The sequence below is a fragment of the Pelophylax lessonae genome, assembly GCF_965119305.1.
Source record: "Pelophylax lessonae genome assembly, chromosome: 3".
Classification (NCBI taxonomy): Eukaryota; Metazoa; Chordata; class Amphibia; order Anura; family Ranidae; genus Pelophylax; species Pelophylax lessonae.
Window position 1 is genome coordinate 32,519,978 of NC_138770.1, and position 22,628 is coordinate 32,542,605.

The following is a 22,628-nucleotide window of genomic DNA, read 5'->3' on the forward strand; positions in this document are numbered from 1 at the left end:
TATTGTGATTTTTATATGGATTTATCTGATAAGAATATTCTCTTGGATCCCGAGGAAGCTCTGTTGAGCGAAACATGTAGATCCACAAGATGTACTTTAAACAGATATTGTATTATTTATATGATTTGATATATATTGTTGTTTGTTATAATCAATAAACATGTATTATCCTTTTTTTTTATTCATTTTTGGTCTTTGGTATTAATAGACAGGCACATTCAAATCCCCACATCCAGTGTTTGGTAGACTAATGGGCCATACACACTATAAGATTTTCTGAAGACTTTTTCCTTTAGACTTACCAAAACCATATAATATGAGGTCAAACCTAAACACTTTTAATTTGTATGCAATCTGGTAGGCCCTTGCACTACATAGAAAAAGTAAATCTGAAGGAAATCTAACCACAAAACTTGGATAGTGTGTATCCAGCTTTACTCCCTCCTTGTCTCATTCCTTTACCTTCCCTCCCTCCATCCTTATCAGTCACCTACCAACCTGGTTACATAACTATTTCATATTTTACCCTACTGAATAAACCAGTCGAAAATGTCCCGGGACACACATGGACCTTAATATACTTCATGTTCTTCCCCATGACTAAGCTCTGGGGGCGGAGTAAAATGTGTTGGGGGCGTGTCCTGGTGGGAGCTCAGGCTGAGGTTGTCTCTCTCATACCACCATATGGATGTGCGGCACCAGCGATCTTTCCTCTCTTCCTTAATATATTTCATGTTCTTGGTGGCCAAAATTGCTATTGGGACCGCCTGGAAAAGCCCAGATATAGACATTGTCCTAACGAAGTGTAAGCTCACATGGATAATGCTAAATGTAAGAATGGTTTGTGTCTTCCGAGACAAACAACCCCTCTTCTATATAATATGGTCTCCTTGGCTCCCCTATCTGCAGGTTCCAAACACAAGGTGCTGACTCCGGGAACGGCTGGCGGTAAATCCTCGGACGGACTTACTTCCTTTTCTCTTTCTTTCTCATTCCCATTAAAATCAATGAATGCTTTCACCCTGGGGGGAGGGGGGGTGCTGGTGGGGCAGTGAAAAAAAATCCTGCAAGCAGCATCTTTGGAGCATGTTTGGAGTGCTAAAAAAAAGCACCTCAAAAACGCCCCTCTCTATTGAAATGAATGGGAAGCGCCTCAAAAGCACCTGAAAAGTGCTGCAAAAGCGATGTGTACGTAAACGATCGCCTTGTAGAGCAACTCGTTCAGTTCAAAGTAGCAGTTCAAAATAGAGCTAAAAGGCAAAAGATTATATATGTGTATACTGTATATGTGTGCATATACAGTATATATATATATATATTTATATACAGTATCTCACAAAAGTAAGTACACCCCTCACATTTTTGTAAATATTTTATTCTATCTTTTCATGTGACAACACTGAAGAAATGACACTTTGCTACAATGTAAAGTAGTGAGTGTACAGCTTGTATAACAGTGTAAATTTACTGTCCCCTCAAAATAACTCAACACACAGCCATTAATGTCTAAACCGCTGGCAACAAAAGTTAGTACACCCCTAAGTTAAAATGTTCAAATTAGGCCCAGGGTGTCAATATTGTGTGTGGCCACCATTATTTTGCAGTACTGCCTTAACCCTCTTGGGCATGGAGTTCTCCAGACGTTCACAGGTTGTCAGTGGAGTCCTCTTCCCCTCCTCCATGACATCACAGAGCTGGTGGATTTTAAAGACCTTGCGCTCCTCCACCTTCCATTTGAGGATGCCCCACAGATGCTCAATAGGGTTTAGGTATGGAGACGTGCTTGGCCAGTCCATCACGTTTACCCTCAGCTTCTTTAGCAAGGCAGTGGTCGTCTTGGAGGTGTGTTTGGGGTCGTTATCTTGTATAAATACTACTAGCCTGCAGACCAGTCTCTGAAGGGAGGGGATCATGCTCTGCTTCAGTATGTCACAGTACATGTTGGCATTCATGGTTCCCTCAATGAACTGTACCTCCCCAGTGCTGGCAGCACTCATGCAGCCCCAGACCATGACACTCCCACCACCATGCTTGACTGTAGGCAAGACACACTTGTCTTTGTACTCCTCACCTGGTTGCCACCACACACGCTTCACACCATCTGAACCAAATAAATTTATCTTGGTCTCATCAGAGCACAGGAGACGGTTCCAGTAATTCATGTCCTTAGTCTGCTTGTCTTCAGCAAACTGTTTGTGGGCTTTCTTGTGCATCATCTTTAGAAGTGGCTTCCTTCTGGGATGAAAGCCATGCAGATCAATTTGATGCAGTGTGTGGCGTATGGTCTGAGCACTGACAGGCTGACCCCCCCCCACCCCTTCAACCTCTGCAGAAATGCTGGCAGAACTCATATGTTTATTTCCCAAAGACAACCACTGCATATGATGCTGGGCATGTGCACTCAACTTCTTTGGTCGATCATGGCGAGGCCTGTTCTGAGTGGAACCTCTCCTGTTAAACCACTGTATGGTCTTGGCCACCGTGCTGCAGCTCAGTTTCAATGTCTTGGCAATCTTCTTATAGCCTAGGCCATCTTTTTGTAGAGCAACAATTCTTTTTTTCAGATCCTCAGAGAGTTCTTTGCCATGAGGTGCCATGTCGAACTTCCAGTGACCAGTATGAGAGAGTGAGAGCAATAACACCAAATTTAACACACCTGCTCCCCATTCACACCTGAGACCTTGTAACACTAACGAGTCACATGACACCGGGGAGGGAAAATGGCTAATTGGGCCCAATTTGGACATTGTCACTTTGGGGTGTACTCACTTTTGTTGCCAGCGGTTTAGACATTAATGGCTGTGTGTTGAGTTATTTTGAGGGGACAGCAAATTTACACTGTTATACAAGCTGTACACTTTACATTGTAGCAAAGTATAATTTCTTCAGTGTTGTCACATGAAAAGATAGAATAAATGATTTACAAAAATGAGAGGGTGTACTTACTTTTGTGAGATACTGTACATTTTATCTTGTACCTAGCATCATCAGGACAGATACCTATATACACAACACATTTTAGTCTGATTTTTCCCCCCTGTGTCTGCCCCAGGTCGGGTTAATTTGTTGGGGGTTCGAAGGATGGCCGTGTGCTAGTAAGTCATGTTTGTATTTATTATGATGTATATAAATACAGATTATGTTCTATGTTTATGAAACACTAATATTGAGTCTGTTAATTTCAAGAGAAAACTGTCTGTACATCTTCATAGTCCTGAAGAAGCCTTGTGTGAAATGCGTTGACCAGTGAACAGACAAAGACAAAGTGAACAGACAAAGATAGAGGAAAATGATCCGAAGCAAACACAGTGACGTGCCTCCATCCCTATTGGTTAATGCAAACAGAAAACAGAGGTTGTGGGACTTTAAATGAGGCAGGTCACCAACTAAGATATACAAAAATAGAATCTGAACGTAGTCAGTTATTATACATACAGTAATTGATACAAATGTTGACATCAGTAACAAATATGATGCAGACATGTATACAAAAAAAGCTGACACAAAAAAATCCATATAGTAAGGAGATTGTTATAATAGTAATAAGATATATTCAGTAATAAAGTACATGGCCGTCACTAAATGTTACATCTAAGTGAACAGAGGAAATATCTATACCTACACGAACCTTATGATATATACCAACTTATCCTTATATATGTATGATGTACATGAGTGAAATTAGTAGGAGACATTGATCTCCTGTGTACGAGCTGAGCTCAGTTTGGGGCCAGTTTCCTCATTTTATTGACATCTGGTTTTAGATAAATGAATAAATGTTATTTTAGGATAAATCCATGTAGTTGTTATCTGTCTCATGCTGTGCCCTTAAAGTCCACACATATGACAGTGGTTCCTTGTGAACATCTGTAGGTTCCCATTTCTCTGAACAGATAGGATGTTGGGACTCTCAGGATAGTTCTGGTTTTTCTTCTCCTATCCAAGTTCTCCAAATAAAACATAAAAACACATCCCCTAGACTGGTCATTGGAGACGAGAGGAAGAGAGCGTGTGCACCTGGCTGTGTGAAAATACCCTGTATCTGACTGTGGAGTAATCAGCGGGAGGCCCGGACAAACCAATATCCAAGCGGCTCCTGCGGGGGTACCGATACGCAGAAAGCAAACCTTGCTTCAACAAACAGTTCTCTCCTCAGGACAGAAAAGAAGACAAAGGTAGGCGACTGCACCAAACTTTGATAAGACGCTGCAATGCACATCGATCACCCAGAGAGCAGAGTCCTCTCCATAGGTTTTCCTTTTGGTTACTCCCTAGCAGCCCGCATGGCGTCTGCTCCCTTCTGCTGACCTCAAGCCAAACATACTCACGTTTCCCGGACCTCTTCCACAGGGCAATCGATGCATCTGCAGGGCGGCCCGGATCCCAGAGGCAGTAACACAACTGCTATATCTGGGCTGGGCACGCTTAGGAGACATGTGCAGAATGGAAACATTTGTTTTATTTCGGATAGATTTGTTATGTCACTAATCTTGTTTCGTTATGGTATTCATTTAGTTTGGTTTCGGAATTCGTTTACTTTTGTTTAGTTTTCATTAAATTTCTTTTCGTATTTGGTAAAATCTGTTTGGTTTATTAATCTTCTAACGAATTTCAACTTTTCAGAACAATGGGAATTCCTATTGGTCAAAAAACGATCAACTGATTCGAATTCTGTGTGAAGAAATAGCTGGTTGTTAAGCAGGGGGCTGGGAAGCTGGCCGCCCACATCCTTACCAACCAATGACTCGTCAGGTGTTAGCGGGCTTCCCTACTGACAGATGAAAGGAAAAAAAAGAATGCCGTCATTGCCCGGCAATAGAAAAATGTTTAAAAAAAAATGACGTGGGGTCCCCCCCTCCCCCCCCCCCGTCTATACCGGGCCCACGCCAAAATGTAAAAAACTTACCGTTAGTGTACCGATAACGGCCTTTCTCTTAATCCTTCCAGGATGGCCTACATTTGAGAGATTGTGGCTTCGCCTCACAGGAAACACAACTAATTTGCAGCTGTTTAAAAGGGTCCCACCCATCCTTAGCTTCAGTAATAGGAAAGTAGTTTCCAACCGAACCTTAAGGAATATAGTTATTCAAACAGCTACACAAATATACATATATATATACATATTCTTTAGACTCACCACCAGCTTGGGCGAGAAGTAGGCCGGCTGTCCTGGAAGGATTAAGAGAAAGGCCGTTACCGGTACACTAACGGTAAGTTTTCTCCTTTCATCCTTCCAGGACGGCCTACATTTGAGAGGATGATAAAGGAATCCATACTGGCCTACCTTAGGGCGGGACCACTGCCTGTAAAACCTTTCTGGAAAAGGCAAGGTCTTGTTTCGACAGTACTTCCACACGATAGTGCTTTAGGAAGGTATCTTGACTGGACCAGGTGGCAGCATGGCGGATCTGTTCCCAGGATGCTCCGGCTTTTTCGGCCCAGGAAGTTGCCATGCCCCTTGTGGAATGTGCCTTTAGACTTGTTGGTGTGGGGGTACCTGACACCTTATATGACAAACTAATGGCTTGTTTAATCCACCTAGAAATTGAGGGTTTTGATGCTTGTAAACCCTTCCTTGGTCCAGAATGAAGAACCAACAGGTAGCTAGATCTTCTAAAGCCCTTGGTTCTTTCTAGATATGCTAGAAGACATCTTCTTACATCTCAGCAATGGAATTTTTGTTCTTTTGCACATTTAGGTTTCTCACAGAATGATGGGAGAACCATCTCTTGATTCCTATGAAAAGATGACACTACCTTGGGTAGGTACAGCGGATCTGGTTTAAGAATCACCCTGTCTTGGAGAATTCTCATAAAGGGTTCTTTTATGGATAAGCTTTGCAAATCTCCCACTCTCCTGGCTGTGGTGATTGCTAACAGAAAAGTTAACTTAATAGACAAAATGTTTAAACTAATTTTGTTCAAAGGTTCAAATGCTTCACTAGATAATGTCTCTAGTACTAGCGTTAAGTTCCAGGCTGGAACATTAGTTCTGTTAATTGGAGATAGCCCGGAGAAGGGTAACAGAAATCTCCTAATTAAAGGTTCTTGGGCTAACCTTTTGTCTAAAAAAACAGAAAGTGCCGCTATTTGTACTTTAAGGGTGTTCACCGCCACCCCCTTATCTACCCCATCCTGTAAAAAAAACAGGATCCTTGGGGTTGAGGCAGAGGAATCCTTCTTCTGACTCTGCCAAGTACAAAATGTCTTCCAGATTTTGGAATAAATTTTTCTAGTTACTGGCTTTCTACTTGAAAGGAGGGTCTCAATGACTTTGTCTGAGCATCCTTTTTCTTTTAATATTTGGCGTTCACTACCCAGGCTGCTAATTGAAAAAACTTCAGTCTGGGGTGAGTCAGAGGTCCTTGTAGTAACAGGTCTGGAATTTCTGGTAGTTTCCAAGGTGCTGTCACTGACAGGGACACCAGGGTTGCAAACCACGTTCTTTTTGTCCACCCAGGTGTGACTAGGATGAGGCGCGGTTGCGGCCATCCGCTGAGTTTCTGCAGAACTCTTGGTATTAGATTCTTTGGGGGAAAGGCATAGGCTAGCCTGAAGGGCCAAGGTTGTGCTAGGGCATCCAAGCCCAGCATATCCTTCTGTTTTGTCAGAGAAAAGAACTGTTCTATTTTTCGGTTCTGCTGAGTGGAAAACATGTCCACCTCCGGTTGACCAGATTTTTGGACCAGGCATTGGAAAATTGTGGGGTTCAGTTCCCATTCTGTTTGTTTGATGTGATGGTGACTGATTACTTGTAGGGATAAAGTAATTTTTTCGTCTATGGAGTCCAGTCTCTTGTTCCAAGAGGCTAGGTGAAAGCATTGGAGGTCTCTTGAATGTATTTGGGCCCAATCTACGGCTGGAATTAGCCCTAGAATCTGCATGATCTGTCTCCTGGAGCCGTAGGGATGCAATTTCCATAGCCATCCTACCTCTTGCAGAACTGACATCACCTTTTGGGTGTCTGCCACAACCTGTTCTACAGATTTAACACAGACCAACATATCGCCCAGATACGGGATCAGCTTTAGACCTTGTAGGTGCAGGTGGCCTACTACCTTGGCCAAGATTTTTGTAAAGATCCCTGGACTTGCTGCCAAGCAAAAAGGGAAAGCTCTGAACTGCCGATGTGCAGTACCCTTTACTATGGTGAATCTGAGAAATGCTTGATGTTCTCAATAATTGGATCATCTCTTAAATCCAACGTTGCCATAAAGACATTTCGGTACAGATTTAATCTGACCGTATAAATGTCCTCCCTGGAGAACTTTTGTTCTATTTTTGAGAGATAGGTCACTATTATATCCGGTACCGGTTGTGAGACAAGCTCCAATCGGTACCCTTCCCGATGAAGAATGTAGGGATTGGCAGAGATGTTTACCCATTGGGAAGTAAAATGGGTCAGTCTGCTCCCTACTCTGACGCTGGCGTCAGTTAGATTCTTTGGACTTAGGTCCCGGTTTAAGGAACAACAATTTGTCCCCTTGTTTTCCTTTTTCAGGACCACCTTTCCTGGCCCTAAACGGCCTTTTTTGATTCTTGCCTTGGTAGTTCCAAAAGGAATATCTTCCTGATTTGTCCTTTTTCTTAGTGGGAAATTTTTTCCCTTTTTCTGCAGATCTGGACAAGGTATCATCTAGTCCTGAACCGAACAGTAATGAACCTTCAAAGGGTAAGGCACAGAGTCTTACCTTGGAGGTTATATCACCTTCCCATGCTTTGACCCAAAGCGCCCTTCTAGCAGAATTTACTAATGCTGCTGTTTTAACAGATGCTACTAATGACTCCACAGCTGCGTCTGCTAGGTAGGATGCTGCTTTACTAATCATGGCAAGGGAATCTATCAGGTCTTGTGATCCTGCCATAGTGCGGACATGTTTTGATAGTTCCTTGAGCCAAAAGTCTGTATTCCTGGCCATACAGGTATCAGCTAAGGCTATAGTTGTATTATATGCATTAGAATCCCAGGCTTTACTCAATACGGATTCAATCCTGCGATCCATAGGATCTGTAATATGCCTGGCATTTTAAAAGGATAAATCTGTTCCTTTTGATAGTTGTGCCAGGGGAGCATCAAGTTTAGGATTTTTTGTGAATACTTCCAATTCTTGAGGCTCAAAGGGAAACCTTCTTTTCCAGTTTTTTGATCTGGAAAAGGCATGTGTAGGCAATTTCCATTCTTGGTGTATTATGTCTTTTAATGACTGGTGAATGGGAATGGTTCTGTACTGGGCTTTTCCCAAGCCTTTGTACACCCTGTCTTTGCAGGAAGACTCCTTTGTTGGGGTAGGGATTCCTTCAGTGTCATGTACCACTTTAAGAAGACCCTGCCTATATTCCAAGGAAAAAAGATTTTTGTCTTTTTCCCCTTCACTGTTACTTTCTGAGTCCTTATCTGAACTAGAAGGGTCTCTTATGTAACTACTGCCTTCCCCTGGATCCTCTTGTTCCCTAACTTGAGTTGAGGGAATGGATAGAGAATCTGCCCAGAGGGATGGGGGTCCTTTTGACCACCCACTGTCTTGGTAGGAAACATTATCTTTCGATACTTCCTCTGCTGGGATCTGAGGGATAGCTGCTGTAGCCTTGAATGACTGAATAGTAGCTGCCATTTCCTCTTGCATAGATTTAAGAAAATCTTTCATAAGATCCTGCCCTGCTAACTTATTAATACAAGTAGGGCATAAGGGCTTTGGGTAAGATTTAGACAATTTAACCCCGCATTCCCCACATTTTTTAGCTGAGGATAGGGGTCTGGCAGGGGCTTCCTGTGCCGGTGGCGTACCTGTGTAAACACATGAAGACAAGAAAGAAAGGACACCATGAAGCGACTAATAGCCTTCTTGTTCACCACTTGTAACGCTCCTGCGTTTTTGTATATAGGCTGGATTTGCAGCTGCAAAATCTCCACTCAGTAGTCATGTAGAGATGTGTTGAATACCAGATCCAACTCTCCAGGACTCATCACCGTGGGCCTGTCAGCTTCAACACACAGATATATACACACTCAATGAGATGTTCCTGGAGTGATAGGATGTATATGGTAGTATGAAGGTGATGTGCTGAAGGGACAGGTGTGAACAGTGACAAGGTTGGTAAGCACTTGATAGGTTTATACAGGAGAGTTCAAGATGGTATTTAGGAATGCAGATAGGTTAGTATCGAGTATGCTAATAGGTGGTGGGGACAGCAGATGACAAATACAGGATAGAGTAACCCAGTGCAAGGATAGATAGTAGTAGACAGGAGAGCTAGCAATCTATGCAGCAGTGCAGATGATAGATGGTAATGGTCTCAAGAGCTAGCAATCTATATGATAGTGCAGATGATAGGATAGCATAGATAGGTAGTAACAGTCCTTAATGCAAATAGTAGTAGTGTAAGTTATGGAGGGTTCCCCTGCGGGGTACTTATCACTAGAGTATAGCAGTAGAAGGTCTGGTGGTGAGGAAGTGATCCAGTAGCGAGATACAGGGATCAGTAGCGAGGTTCGGTTCTAAGGAAGTGATCCTGGTAGCGAGATACAGGGATCGTAGCGAGGTTCCACAGCGAGACACGATTGTAAGCATATGAGCTTCAAGGCAGGTTGAACGAACATGTGAGTGAGAACGCCGGCGGTTGAAATAGCCGCTCTGCAGCGCTCAGTGATGACAGCATCGGTCTTAAAGGTGTATGCGCACCTTACCAAAAGAGAATGGTGGGACGCATACACTATGGAAAATGGAATAGAAAGTGGAATAAGGGTACCAGAACATTACACCACTACGGCTAACATGCAGGAAAAAATGGCACGGCATACCTGTCACTCAATAGACAGCAGTCGGCCCGCCATCGGCATCACTTACCCGTTCCTGTCGCCACCTGCATTGCCGCTTTCTCCTCTGTAAGGATTGCGGCCGCTCGTGTCTCTTTCTGGGGCTTCCGCCCTCTCGGAGTCGGAGAGTCAGCCATGGCTGTACTGAACTCACATGGACCCGGCGTCTCCTCCACGCTGGGTCTCTTCCGGGAATCAGCCGCTCCGCCCCTTCCGCCGGAACTTCCGGTCTCCATAGCGAGGCTTGGGGCTCACCGCTGGCGGGAAATTCAAAAATTCTTACCGCCCAACGAAGCGAATGGAGGAGACTTCTTGCAGAGACAAGCAGGACTTCAGGTATGAGGGACCTTCACCATAAGGCAAACCGCACTACCTGGTATGTTTGGCGACCTGAAAGCTCCTATTCCAAGGACACAGCTAGGGAGGAACCTGCTATTAGGCCGACCGAAGCTGCCATCCAGGGGTACCTTTTTGGCCAGCTATTTGCCTCAGGTTAGTAAAAAAACAAACGTTCCGATGTGAGGTTGGAAAAACAACTGAACTGGAGCTAAGGATGGGTGGGACCCTTTTAAACAGTTGCAAATTAGTTGTGTTTCCTGTGAGGCGGAGCCACAATCTCTCAAATGTTGGCCGTCCTGGAAGGATGAAAGGAGAAAAATAAAATATTATGGGTTCCCCCAAAATGCAGTTCAGCAAGTCAGGAAAGGGGGGACGAGTGAGCACCCCCCTTCTAACCCATACCAGGCCACACGCCCTCAACATGGGGCGGGGGCAGCTCTGCCCCCTCCACCCTAAAGCACCTCGTCCCCATGTTGATGGGGACAAGGGCCTCTTACCCACAACCGTGGTCTGTTGTTGTGGGGGTCTGCAGGCAGGGGGCTCGTCATAATCTGAAAGCCCCTTTTACCAAGGTCACTCCCACTTTCCTGACCTGCCCGGCTGAATGCCGGGATAAAGGGCCTGGGGTGGATTTGGTATGGACTGGTGGGGAGGGTTCCTCCGTTTTTTTTCTATTGTCGGGCAATGCCAGCATTCTTTTCTTTACATTCATCTGTCAGTGGGGAAGCCCGCTGACAGCTGATGAGTCATGGTTGGTAAGGATGCGGGCGGCCGGCTTCCCGGCTTGCTGCTTAACAACCAGCTATTTCTTCACACAGAATTTGCATCGGTCGATCGTTTTTTTGACTGATCCAAATTCGAATCGTTCTGAAAAGTTGGAATTCGTTAGAAAATGTATAAACTATACAAATTTTAACAGATTTCAACAAAATTCATTACAATTTCATTTGGAGATTTGGATACATCCGAATCTAGGAATAACAAAAAAATTGTCGGAATTTGTATTTGCCCTGAAACAAATTTAACATTTCTAACACTTAATGGGGTGCGGGGGCAGAGCTTCCCCAAAGCACCCACCCCCTGTGTTGAGGAACATGTGGCCTGGTATGGTTAAGGAGGGGAGCCCTCACTCATCCCTTCCACTTTCCAGACCGGCCGGGCTGCATGCCGGGATAAAGGGCCTGGTATGGATTAGGGTAGAACTCAACCTGGTTTTTTATTTTTTTTTATTTTTGCCCCTAAGGGCCTGGTATGGACTTGGGGGGGGGGGGGGGACCACGCCTTTTTTTTTTTCTATTGCTGGGCAATGCCGGCATTCTTTTCTTTACATTCATCGGTCAGTGGGGAAGCCCGCTGACAGCTGATGAGTCATGGTTGGTAAGGATGCGGATGGCCGACTTCCTGGTTTGTTGCTTAACAACCAGCTATTTCTTCACACAGAATTTGCATCGGTCGATCGTTTTTTGACTGATCCGAATTTGAATCGTTCTAAAAAGTTGGAATTCGTTAGAAAATGAATAAACGAAACACATTTTAACAGATTTCAACGAAATTCATTACAATTTAATTTGGAGATTTGGATACATCCGAATCTAGAAACAGCGAAAAAAATTTGTCAGAATTTGTATTCGCACCGAAACGAATTTCACGTGTCTAACACTTAATGGCCACCCACTAACAGCTGGGCTCCCAGCCAATGCAAATGGCCGCCGATGGCAGAGCCCACTCTCCAGGCATGGATCCTCTACATATGTGTGCCATAACACCACCCCGCTGATAGCTGGGGACTCAATGACCACTCGGGACATCCTAGAAGACTTCTGGATACCAAAGGAAGGTCCTGACATCCCGCACAGCTTCCCAGCACCAGACCCACCCACCAATACTTCCAATAGGTAGGAAAACTTCATACAAAAATAGTCCTATAAGTGAGGAGGAGAAAAAGGAATGCAGCCATTGGCTTATCCTGAACATTTATGGGGGTGGGGCCTTATGGGGGAGGAACGAGGGTGGGGCTACCCAAACGTATGCTGCCATGGACATCTGTCAGGAAAGCACATTATGGACACTAGATGGAACTGACCATTATAGGAAATCCCAACTCGCCATGACTGGAGGAATGCGGGTCATATTTCATGAACACATTTATAACAAACAGATCTGTAACTGTTTGTGAAATCTTCCCGCACAAAATGTACTCCAATGAAAGGTAATGACTTCTGCTATCAATGGCCAACACGGGACAACACTTCATCCATGTCTTTGGTGATCTCTGATCTCCTTATGAAGTGTTTCTTACATGATGAAGATCAGTCATGGAGTATATCTGAGGTGTATATCAGGGTGTGCTTCTTCCCCACATGTCCACCAACATTCATATAGAAGACATTTCCCGCACTCAAGGCACTAATACACCTCCAGGGTTGTGTGGGATTCCTGATGTACAGGAAGACAGGACTTCTATGAGGAACATTTCCCTCACTCAGGATAGGAATACGGCTTCTCCCCCGTGTGAGATCTCTGATGTCTGGAAAGATTGAACTTCAATGAATAACATTTCCCGCACTCAGGACAGGAATACGGCTTCTCCCCCGTGTGAGATCTCTGATGTTTGTAAAGATCACACTTCTGTGAAAAACATTTCCCACACTCAGAACAGGAATATGGCTTCTCCCCCGTGTGAAATCTCTGATGCACGGAAAGATGGGACTTCACTGAAAAACATTTCCCACACTCAAGACAGGAATACAGCTTCTCACCCGTGTGCAATGTCTGATGTATGGAAAGATATGATTTGAGTGAAAAACATTTCCCGCACTCAGAACAGAAATACGGCTTCTCACCAGTGTGCAATCTCTGATGCACGGAAAAATGGGACTTCTCTGAAAAACATTTCCCACACTCAGGACAGGAATACGGCTTCTCACCAGTGTGCAATCTCTGATGTGTCGAAAGAGTGGACTTATGTGAAAAACATTTCCCGCACTCAGGACAGGAATACGGCTTCTTACCAGTGTGCAATCTCTGATGCTTGGAAAGATTGGACTTCACTGAAAAACATTTCCTGCACTCAGGACAGGAATACGGCTTCTTACCAGTGTGCAATCTCTGATGCTTGGAAAGATTGGACTTCACTGAAAAACATTTCCCGCACTCAGGACAGGAATACGACTTCTCACCAGTGTGCAATCTCTGATGTGTAGAAAGATATGATTTGCTTGAAAAACATTTTCCACACTCAGGACAGGAATACGGCTTCTCACCAGTGTGCAATCTCTGATGCACGGAAAAATGGGACTTCTCTGAAAAACATTTCCCGCACTTAGGACAGGAATATGGCTTCTCGCCAGTGTGCAATCTCTGATGTGTCGAAAGAGTGGACTTCACTGAAAAACATTTTCCACACTCAGGACAGGAATACGGCTTCTCCCCAGTGTGCAATCTCTGATGCGTGGAAAGATTGGACTGCTGTGAAAAACATTTCCCGCACTCAGGACAGGAATACGGCTTCTCACTGGTGTGAGATCTTTTATGCACATTAAGCTTGGATTTAAAACAGAAACACTTCCCGCACTCAGTACAGGAAAAGCTCTTATCTGTTGGAAGGACAGCACTGTCCCTCACAGTGTGAGGTTCCTCAGGATAAAAGGAATACGATGGTCCGGCACCGTCCCTCACAGTCTGAGGTTCCTCAGGATAAGAGGAATACGATGGTCCGGCACTGTCCCTCACAGTCTGAGGTTCCTCAGGATAAGAGGAATACGATGGTCCGGCACTGTCCCTCACAGTCTGAGGTTCCTCAGGATAAGAGGAATACGATGGTCCGGCACCGTCCCTCACAGTCTGAGGTTCCTCAAGATAAGAGGAATACGATGGTCCGGCACCGTCCCTCACAGTCTGAGGTTCCTCAGGATAAGAGGAATACGATGATCCATCTACACTGTGTGGTGCCGGATGGACATTTGAGGTCGCCGGGTTTTCTCCTGGACTATACTGTGTGATGTCCTCATCTTCTACTTTACAGTCTGGAGACAAAGTGAGACAATCCTCTGAGGTTTTCCTCATCTCCCGTCCATCTACTAAAATAGAAATACAAAGATTATTACTAGACATGAGCAAATTGGTTCCCCTAAACCAGGACTCCGCCCACATCAGACAGCTTTGTCTCTGAGGATCTTACAATTCCACCCTCAAGGTAACTAGTAAATGGGATCTCCTACCAGTTAATTTCTTTATTCATGGACCTTAGTCAGAGAGTGAGGAAACAACGAGAACTGTCTTTTATAGGAGTGACAGTGATGAGGGGATTATAGGACGAGTGTCCCCACCTCCTTTATCACTCATTGCCATCTTCACAACACAAGTCCTGCACTTCCTTATTTAGTCCATGATTTAGTCATGAATAACAGTGGGGCTGAGCCCCACCAGAGGTCAGAGAGTGAGGATGGGGGGAGAACAACCAAGATGAAGACTGGACTGATCCTGAAGACCACCATCATTGGGTTACTGACTCCTCCCTCATTATCACTTTCCGTTTAAGGTTCCAAAGTTGGAGGATGTTATCACATTATTATTACCATGTAAAAGTCTGTCCTCCAATCAAATTATCAGATATAAAATGTCCAGCTGGTAGGAAATGGGTGTAACAAAATAGAATCCATATTATGTGTATATATAGCAGTGGGTAGAGGGGAGAGAGCGGAAGTCAGGAGTATGTAATGTACAACACAGAATATATAGTGCAGGGGTCAGGAGTATGTAATGTACAACATAGAGTATATAGTTCAGGGATAAGGAGTATGTAATGTACAACAGAGTATATAGTGCAGGGGTCAGGAGTATGTAGTGTACAACATAGAGTATATAGTTCAGGGATAAGGAGTATGTCATGTACAATATATATAGTGCAGGGGTCAGGAGTATGTAATGTACAACAGAGTATATAGTGCAGGGGTCAGGAGTATGTCATGTACAACATAGGGTATATAGTGCAGGGGTCAGGAGTATGTAATATACCACATAAATTATATATTAAAAAAATACCCTCCATAGGAGTAGGGACTATTATGGGCATATCAGACAAAACAAATTCTAAAAACATGGACTATAAAACAATATACATTTTATTACATACAGACTGAAAACTAGACTATAAAAGAATGTGGCTTGTGAACATTTGTGTAATACCATGCTGAAAATAGAGGCTGAATTGTGACCATCTAACATGAACTTCCAGACCAACAGGCTGGAGCAGAGTGATTGGTGGTGCAGCTGAGCTGCCAGAACAGCACCGTGCTTTGCTGTTACCGGTGGTTTTGCAGCGACACCACCCAGCCTGATGAATCTGTGAGTCTGGAAGCTCATGTTAGATGACCTCAGCTGTCCGCTCTGTATTCAGCATTACACTTACCATTGGATGACAGTTCCATCTAGCAGTGTGGTGTTGCTGTCACTAGTGTAATTACATCCCTCTGAGGATACCTGGTCCTATTTTGATGCCCCCTGTGGCTCCGCAGACTGAATCACAGCGCCCTCTATCTTAAGCCTAAGCATCAACATGGTAGCACAATTTCTTGTCTTTATGATCCTTGGCTTGTCCACGTGAAGGCAGTGTATATGGCCGGAAAATCTTTATACCTACCATATGAGCATCCCGAAGAAGATTTCCGACCCTCATTTTAGAAACGCCTCGGATGTCTCATTTCATTATTATGTTTTGGTTGAGGTCTTGGTAATCATACCGGTAAACTACGATTTCACAAATGTTCACGAGACACATTCTTTTATAATCTAGTTTTCAAACTGTATGTAATAAAATGGATATTGTTTTATAATCCATATTTTTGGAATTTATTTTGTCTTATATGCCCATTATAGTCCCTTCTCCTATGGAGGGTATTTTTTGGATGTTATGACCGGGATGATGGCATTCTCCCAGCTTTCCACCATTTACATTTATAATATAAATTATACAGTGTAAGGGTCAGGACTCTTAAGCTTCCACTGATTCCTGAATACCAATATTATATGTTTACATGAGACAAGTTGCAGAGGTCCCACACCGCTGCCTCCCATCTCCTGAGACTGCACTCAGTGACTTGGGTGTGAGACTATACAGACATATCCCTCCACCCGGCACTGCCAGCAGACAACAGAGCAAGGAACCCCGGGAGAATTGTTCTGTCAGAGATCTTAGTAGACCCGGGCATGGGGCAGAAGAACCAAAACACATGTCCTAGGTGCCTAGGTCTGGTAACACCTATAGTGAAAATCAACATTTTGCTGCCAGCTGAACCCCAGAATCTCCATAAATCCAGTCTAGAGACATAAATTGTGTCTGCAGCACAGAGAAGGAAGATTATCCGAGAGAAATACAGGAATACAGGACGGGGAACACAGCTCAGGAAAGTGACCAGGGGATTACAGGCTGATATCACCCACTCCCCGCCCTACTCTGGACCAATCAGTAAGCAGTATGGGTGGAGGAATGTATTTAGTGTTAATGACCCACCTGTGCTGATCTCTGTAGGAGTGTCCTCCTCTATAAATGTCCCCGTTATTCCATCCTCCTCCATAGACTGCTGATCATCCCTCACATATGTCTCTTCTTCTTCTGCTTTAACCTCAAATTCTATATCGATTGGATCTCCACTCTAAATCAATCAAGAAAATGAGAGAAAATATCATTTGTAAAATATAAGCTTTAATATTGCAACATCACATTAACATTCCACACATTGTCTCCATGAGTGTTTTATAAGCTCCGCACACCAACCTTGTAACAGTGAGGGATGGTGTGATCTTCCTGTGTGGAATCCCGGGAATACAGAGGACGGGGACATCTCTCTGGTGGGTTCCTGGTATTAGGTGGCTCCATCATATCCTTGTGTCCTTCTGAAAACTCCTCCATCACTCCATACTCCTCATCCTCCTCTTTATACTCTTCTTTAACATCAATATTATCATCCCCGAGGTTTCCTCTCTGAATATATAATAAAAAAATTCATTGTAACAAATATACTGTATATAAATCAGAACTACCAATCATTGACAATCATCTACCTGGTGATGGTGAGGGATGGTGTGACCTTCCTGTGTGGAATCCTGGGAATACAGAGGACGGGGACATCTCTCTGGTGGGTTTCTGTAGCTGGATGACTCCTCCATGGTGTCCTGGTACAGATCTTTGTGTTCTTTTAGAAACTCTGACTCCTCCATCACCCCATCCTCATCATCCTCCTCTTTTATCTCTTCTTTAACCTCATCTTTAGAATCTCTCAGAATTCCACTCTGAATATATAATAAAAATGACATCAATGGTAACAATGCAGATAATGTACAGATCCTAATGATACTATCAGTGATTGTTCCTCATCTACCTGATGATGGTGAGGGATGGTGTGACCTTCCTGTGTGGAATCCCGGGAATACAGAGGACGGGGACATCTCTCTGGTGGGTTCCCATTACTGGATCCATCTGTAGGAAACACACACACTGACTGAATACATTGTTTCTATGTGTTTATCAGATGATGGGGGATCTAGTTGGACCCTCCGTACTGCTCTCTCCTTTACAATAAAGTCTCCTCTTACCCGGTGATGTGAGGGGCGGCTGATTCTCCATCATGACGTCCCTGTAGAGATCCTTGTGTCCTTCTAAATAATCCCACTTCTACATGGAGAAATAGACAGTGACATCCTGACACCTTATAGGAACCTGACACACACAATGATACAGTCACCATCCAGACACATCCCTTGTCTGTTACTGGATAATGTCCCAGAATTCCCAGCACCGCTCACCTCTCCTCCATGATCTCTCAGGTGACTTCTAGAATCATCTTTGTATTTCTCTATTCTATCAGGGAGGGAGGTGGAGGCAATGTGATGGTCATATGATCTCCAGACTTCACACGAGTAAGACTCTAGATCTGAACACAAATAGTAAAATCAAATGAAATTCCCAGAATCCTCCTCACCTCACCATTCGGGTTTCCATTTGATTAAAGCCCCACTTCAGGCTAAAGTATAATTTACCCACACAGGAACCCCACACTATGCAGGGTAAAAGCTTGTTGCAGGCATTCTGACATCATTACATACAATGCAGGACCAACAGTCCCACTTTGCTAATAAGTATGCCAAGGGTCCATCCACATTCTAAGAGCCAGATGGAGGGACATTAGGGGAGGAGCTGTGAGGTCAGTGTGATGTCATAGGACATATAGACTCGGGATGGAGGGACATTAGGAGGGGAAGATTTGAGGGGCCCTCTATATGAGGCTCCCATGCAAACCAAATCATTGTGCCTCCCACTTCTAAAATAAAGAGTGAACTTTGACCTTTACCATACAGAAATCTGTCAGGAATGTGTGAAAGTAATCTCTCATGTGAGCAGGTTACGTGCGGAGGAACGGAGTGTAAATAGCAGACAATTTTCTCCAGAGCTCCTAATGGTGGGGATGGATTTTGCTGCATGCTGGTGCCAAGTTTCCACCCCCAGGGTCACTGCAGGTGTGGAGAAAATCTGTGTCAGTGGATATGGAGGAGAGATGAGGAGGAGATCCAGGAATCAGGATAAAGGTCAGGACAAGCAACAGACGAGCGCATCCAAGAGATGAAGCCGGGGTCACTACACAGAAAATCAATCCAAGGAAACAACAGGCAGGACGAGGAATAGCAAGAAGGAGCTCAGAGACAAATGAGGATATTGCTCAGCCAATGGGAGATTATCTCAGCATGGCTTACATAATGAAGGAGATGAGGGGGAGGGGAGGAAGTCACTTAAGGTGATCATAGATACATGGAAATTCAGCTGGTTCAGCAGGGATCGGTCACATTTCCATCCATGTGTGGTTAGCTTTGGAAGCAAGATATATTAATCATCAACTGATCCCCTTGAAGGGGTTAATCTACTTATTACCTCTGCCGCCAGATCCTGCAGTGTCTCCCTCTACGGTCTATGGAACGTCCTCTGTACCTGACATCACTTCCTGTCTGTATTCCATAGAGACTTCCTGTCTGGGTAGAAGTGAGATCACCACCTTGTGGAGCTCAGAGGAACTGCAGCCCTGAGAAACGTCTGGTAGTGTTAACACGTCCTTGTGCTGTGTGTGTATGTACTGTATATCCTTCCCCTTTCTCTCCTCCCTGAGTGTGTATGAAGAGGCGGAGCTCCTGCTGGAACAGCGGCCGGAGGAGGAAGCCGAGTCTAGGAGGGAGACTGACAGAAAGCGCAGCAGACTTGCAGGAGTGAGCGAGGAGGATCCAGTTCCTTTGCCATCGGAGGTGAGGAGAGTGTAAAGGATGTTTGTGACTCTGGTAGCTGAAAAGCTGGGAGTCATATTGCTCTGGTGAGTGGGGAAGCACTACTAAGGGGGCGCCCTCACCATCACGAGTGTAAGAGGTGGAAGAAGGCGTGGCTACACTACAGCTGGCACAGTTTGGAGCACAGAGCACTTTCACACCTTATCAACTTTTTATTAAGTTGTGAACTTTTTTGGAGCAACAGAACTTTGTTGAAGTAGATGCAAAGTGGAAGCAGTGGACTTGCAGAGAAAACTATATTGAGCAAAAAATATTGTATATTACGATGAATTTGCACAGGTTTTTATTTTAAATAAAATATTATAAGATTAATGAAGTATGTGTAAAGTGGAAGCAGTTGATCTGCAGGGAACAGCATCTTGAGCACAAAGCACTTTATGTTGTATATGAATTTGCACATGGATCAGTTTACTTCATTTATTGATAAACACCATAAGATGAATGAAGTAGGTGTAAACCTAGACCTAGGGAACACAAGGGAGGTGGAGTGGGAATCCTCCTATCCTCACAGAGCACCTTCCAGGTTCTCCACTCTCCTCCCTCTCATCATTTGAAGCTCACTGTATACGTCTATTTTCTCCAATCTCCTCTAGAATTGCTGTGATCTATCGGCCCGCTGGACCGGTATTAACTTTCCTTGATGACTTCTCTGCCTGGCTGCCCTACTTTCTCTCTTCTGAAATCCCCACCAGGGCCAGATTAACGTAGGGGCTATTGGAGCTGCAGCTCCAGGCCCCTACCTTTTATATAGGCCCCGGGTTGGCCATATTCACTGTTACCGCTCTTCTGTCACTTGTAAACACAGAAGTCTGGCTTCTATGCTCGCTTCCCCAGGCAGCACCCTCAGAACCTCCCCACACAGCGCGAAGGCCGGACAAGGAGGGACAGTTGCCAATGCATGGATGTGTTTATGGGCTTCAGAGACAGCATCCCATGTTGAATTAGGCATGCATGGCTGCACCCTTCCTCCTCTGGGTGCATGGCAAGGCACGGCCCTTAAGGCCCTTCAAAATCCTCAGCACCAAGCCCATGAGGCTCTTAATCCGGCCCTGATCCCCACAATCATTCTCAGAGACTTCAACATCCCTGTTACTACGAACACTTCTGCTACTTCCAAACTTCTCAGTCTAACCTCCTCATTTGGCCTGAAGAAATGGATACACAATGGATAGAGGCTTCTACTCACTCTGGTGACAACACCCTCAGCCTTGTATTCTCCCACCTATACACTCCATGCATCCTCTCCAACAATCCTCTCCCTCCCTCCAAACACCACTAGGGATGGGCGAGCGGTTTGGGCCGAGGATACATTCACCGATCACCCAAATTTTCTGTACACTCTGTGTTTTCATTTTTTTTACTATTTACATCCCGCCGAGCGCACAGTCAATAGGTTGTTAGGAAGCGAGACTGGGAAGCCGGCCGCTGGGTCCTTACCAACGAATGAGTTATGAGCTGTCAGTGGGCTTCCTCGCTTACAGCAGAATGTAAAAAACAAAAAATTGCCGGCAAGATAAAAATCGGGGATGGGGTCCCCCAAAATCCATACCAGTGCCCTTTGGGTCTGGCATGAATTTTAAGGGGAAATCCATGCCAAAATTTAAAAAACAAATGGCATGAGGTCCCCCCAAAATCTATACCTGACCCTTATCCGAGCATGCAGCCTGGCAGGCCAGGAATGGGGGGGGGGGTGAGTGAGCGCCCCCCCTGAATCATACCAGGCCACATGCCCTCATCATTGGGGGTTATTTGGGGCACGTTGGGCTCGCCCCTCCCCCCCAAAGCACCTTGTTCCTATGTTGATGGGGACAAGGGCCTCTTCCCCACAACCTTGGCCTGTGGTTGTGCAGGTCTGCAGGCAGGGGACTTATCAGAATCATGAAGCCCCCTTTAACAAGGGGGCCCCCAGATCCTGCCCCCCTATGTGAATGAGTTTGGGGTACATTGTAAAAATAAATGAGGCTATGAGACCATTTTTCACAATTCCTTCTATAGAAAAATCAAAAAAACAATGTCCTCCAATGTAGATCTGTCGTCAGTCATGACACCCACTGCACCTCTGGACCCCAAAAAAGAAAACACTCCACCCTCAAGGAATGACAGTCTAACAGTTCTTAAAAAGGTAATGAGCAGTGCCACCTGGTGACATCATCTGGTGGCCCGCCCCCCTTGTGATGTAACTGACTGGTGCATGCTGGATCGGTGTCATCATAAGGGGCAGGGCCACCAGGTGGCTCTGTCCATTACCTATTTAAAAACTGTCACCCAGCGGAGCAGGCATTCGACAGTCAGCCCTCTTCATGGGCGGAGTTTTTTTTTTTTTTTCTTTTTTTGGGTCGGCGGTGCATCTGTCGTTGTGATTGACAATGGATCTACATAAGGGGACATTGTTTTTTTATTTTATTTTTAATAAAGGAACTGTCAAAAACTGCCTCATGTCTTTATTTTTAACATTTTTTTGGTAAATGGGGGCCAGGATCTGGGGGCCCCCTTTTTCAAGGGGGCTTCCAGATTTCCAGATAAGCCCCCTGAAGACCCCCCTAACCCAAAGCACCCCCCCATGTTGAGGGCATGTGGCCAGGTGTGGTTTGGGGGGCACTCACTTGTCCCCTGTCCTGGCCCGCCAGGCTGCGTGCTGAGATAAGGGTCCGGTATGGATTTTGGGGGGAAAGATACGCCATTTAAAAAAAAAAAATTGGCCTGAAACGCAGAGCACACAGAAAATTTGGGTGTTTTGGCAAACACCTGAAGGGGCCATTTCAGGTTGAAGTTTTGCTCGGTCAAAACTGTTCGCCCATCCCTAGTGGTATTTAGAGAGAGGGAGAGGATTGTTGGAGAGGTTGCATGGAGTGCATAGGTGAGAGAATACAAGGATGAGGGTGTTGCCACCAGAGTGAGTAGAAGCCTCTATCCATTGTGTATTCATTGCTTTAGGCCAAATGAGGAGGATAGACTAAAATATTTAGAAGTAACAGAAGTGTTTGTAGTAACTGGGATGTTGAAGTCACAGAGAATGATTGTGGGGATTTCAAAGGGCCTGGTATGGACCGAGGGGGGACCCCCACATTGTTTTTTTTTTTAATTATTTCTATTGCAATGGCCGGGAAAATCAGTTTAAATGTAATTTTTTTCTTTATAAATGTCAGTTT

General features: G+C 44.7%; 3 protein-coding genes across 3 annotated transcripts in view; 1 reads left to right on the forward strand and 2 right to left on the reverse strand.

Annotated features, from left to right (window-relative positions):
• LOC309550274 (uncharacterized protein) overlaps positions 1-22,628 on the reverse strand; it is a gene marked incomplete at both ends in the record, with an annotated part of 1,476,097 nt that overhangs the window by 696,781 nt on the left and 756,688 nt on the right.
• The window catches only part of LOC309549916 (uncharacterized protein), a gene marked incomplete at its 3' end in the record, with an annotated part of 179,893 nt that overhangs the window by 27,184 nt on the left and 130,081 nt on the right, over positions 1-22,628 (forward strand). The window lies entirely within an intron of this gene.
• LOC309549918 (uncharacterized protein) lies at positions 1,227-17,465 on the reverse strand (the record flags this gene model as incomplete). Its single annotated transcript, XM_082250406.1, has 5 exons — positions 17,215-17,465; positions 16,928-17,134; positions 16,664-16,805; positions 13,885-14,231; positions 1,227-1,250 (listed from the first exon to the last, which is right to left on the reverse strand). Exons 1-5 carry the CDS (start codon positions 17,368-17,370, stop codon positions 1,227-1,229), a joined length of 876 nt encoding a protein of 291 aa, XP_082106532.1. The 5' UTR covers positions 17,371-17,465.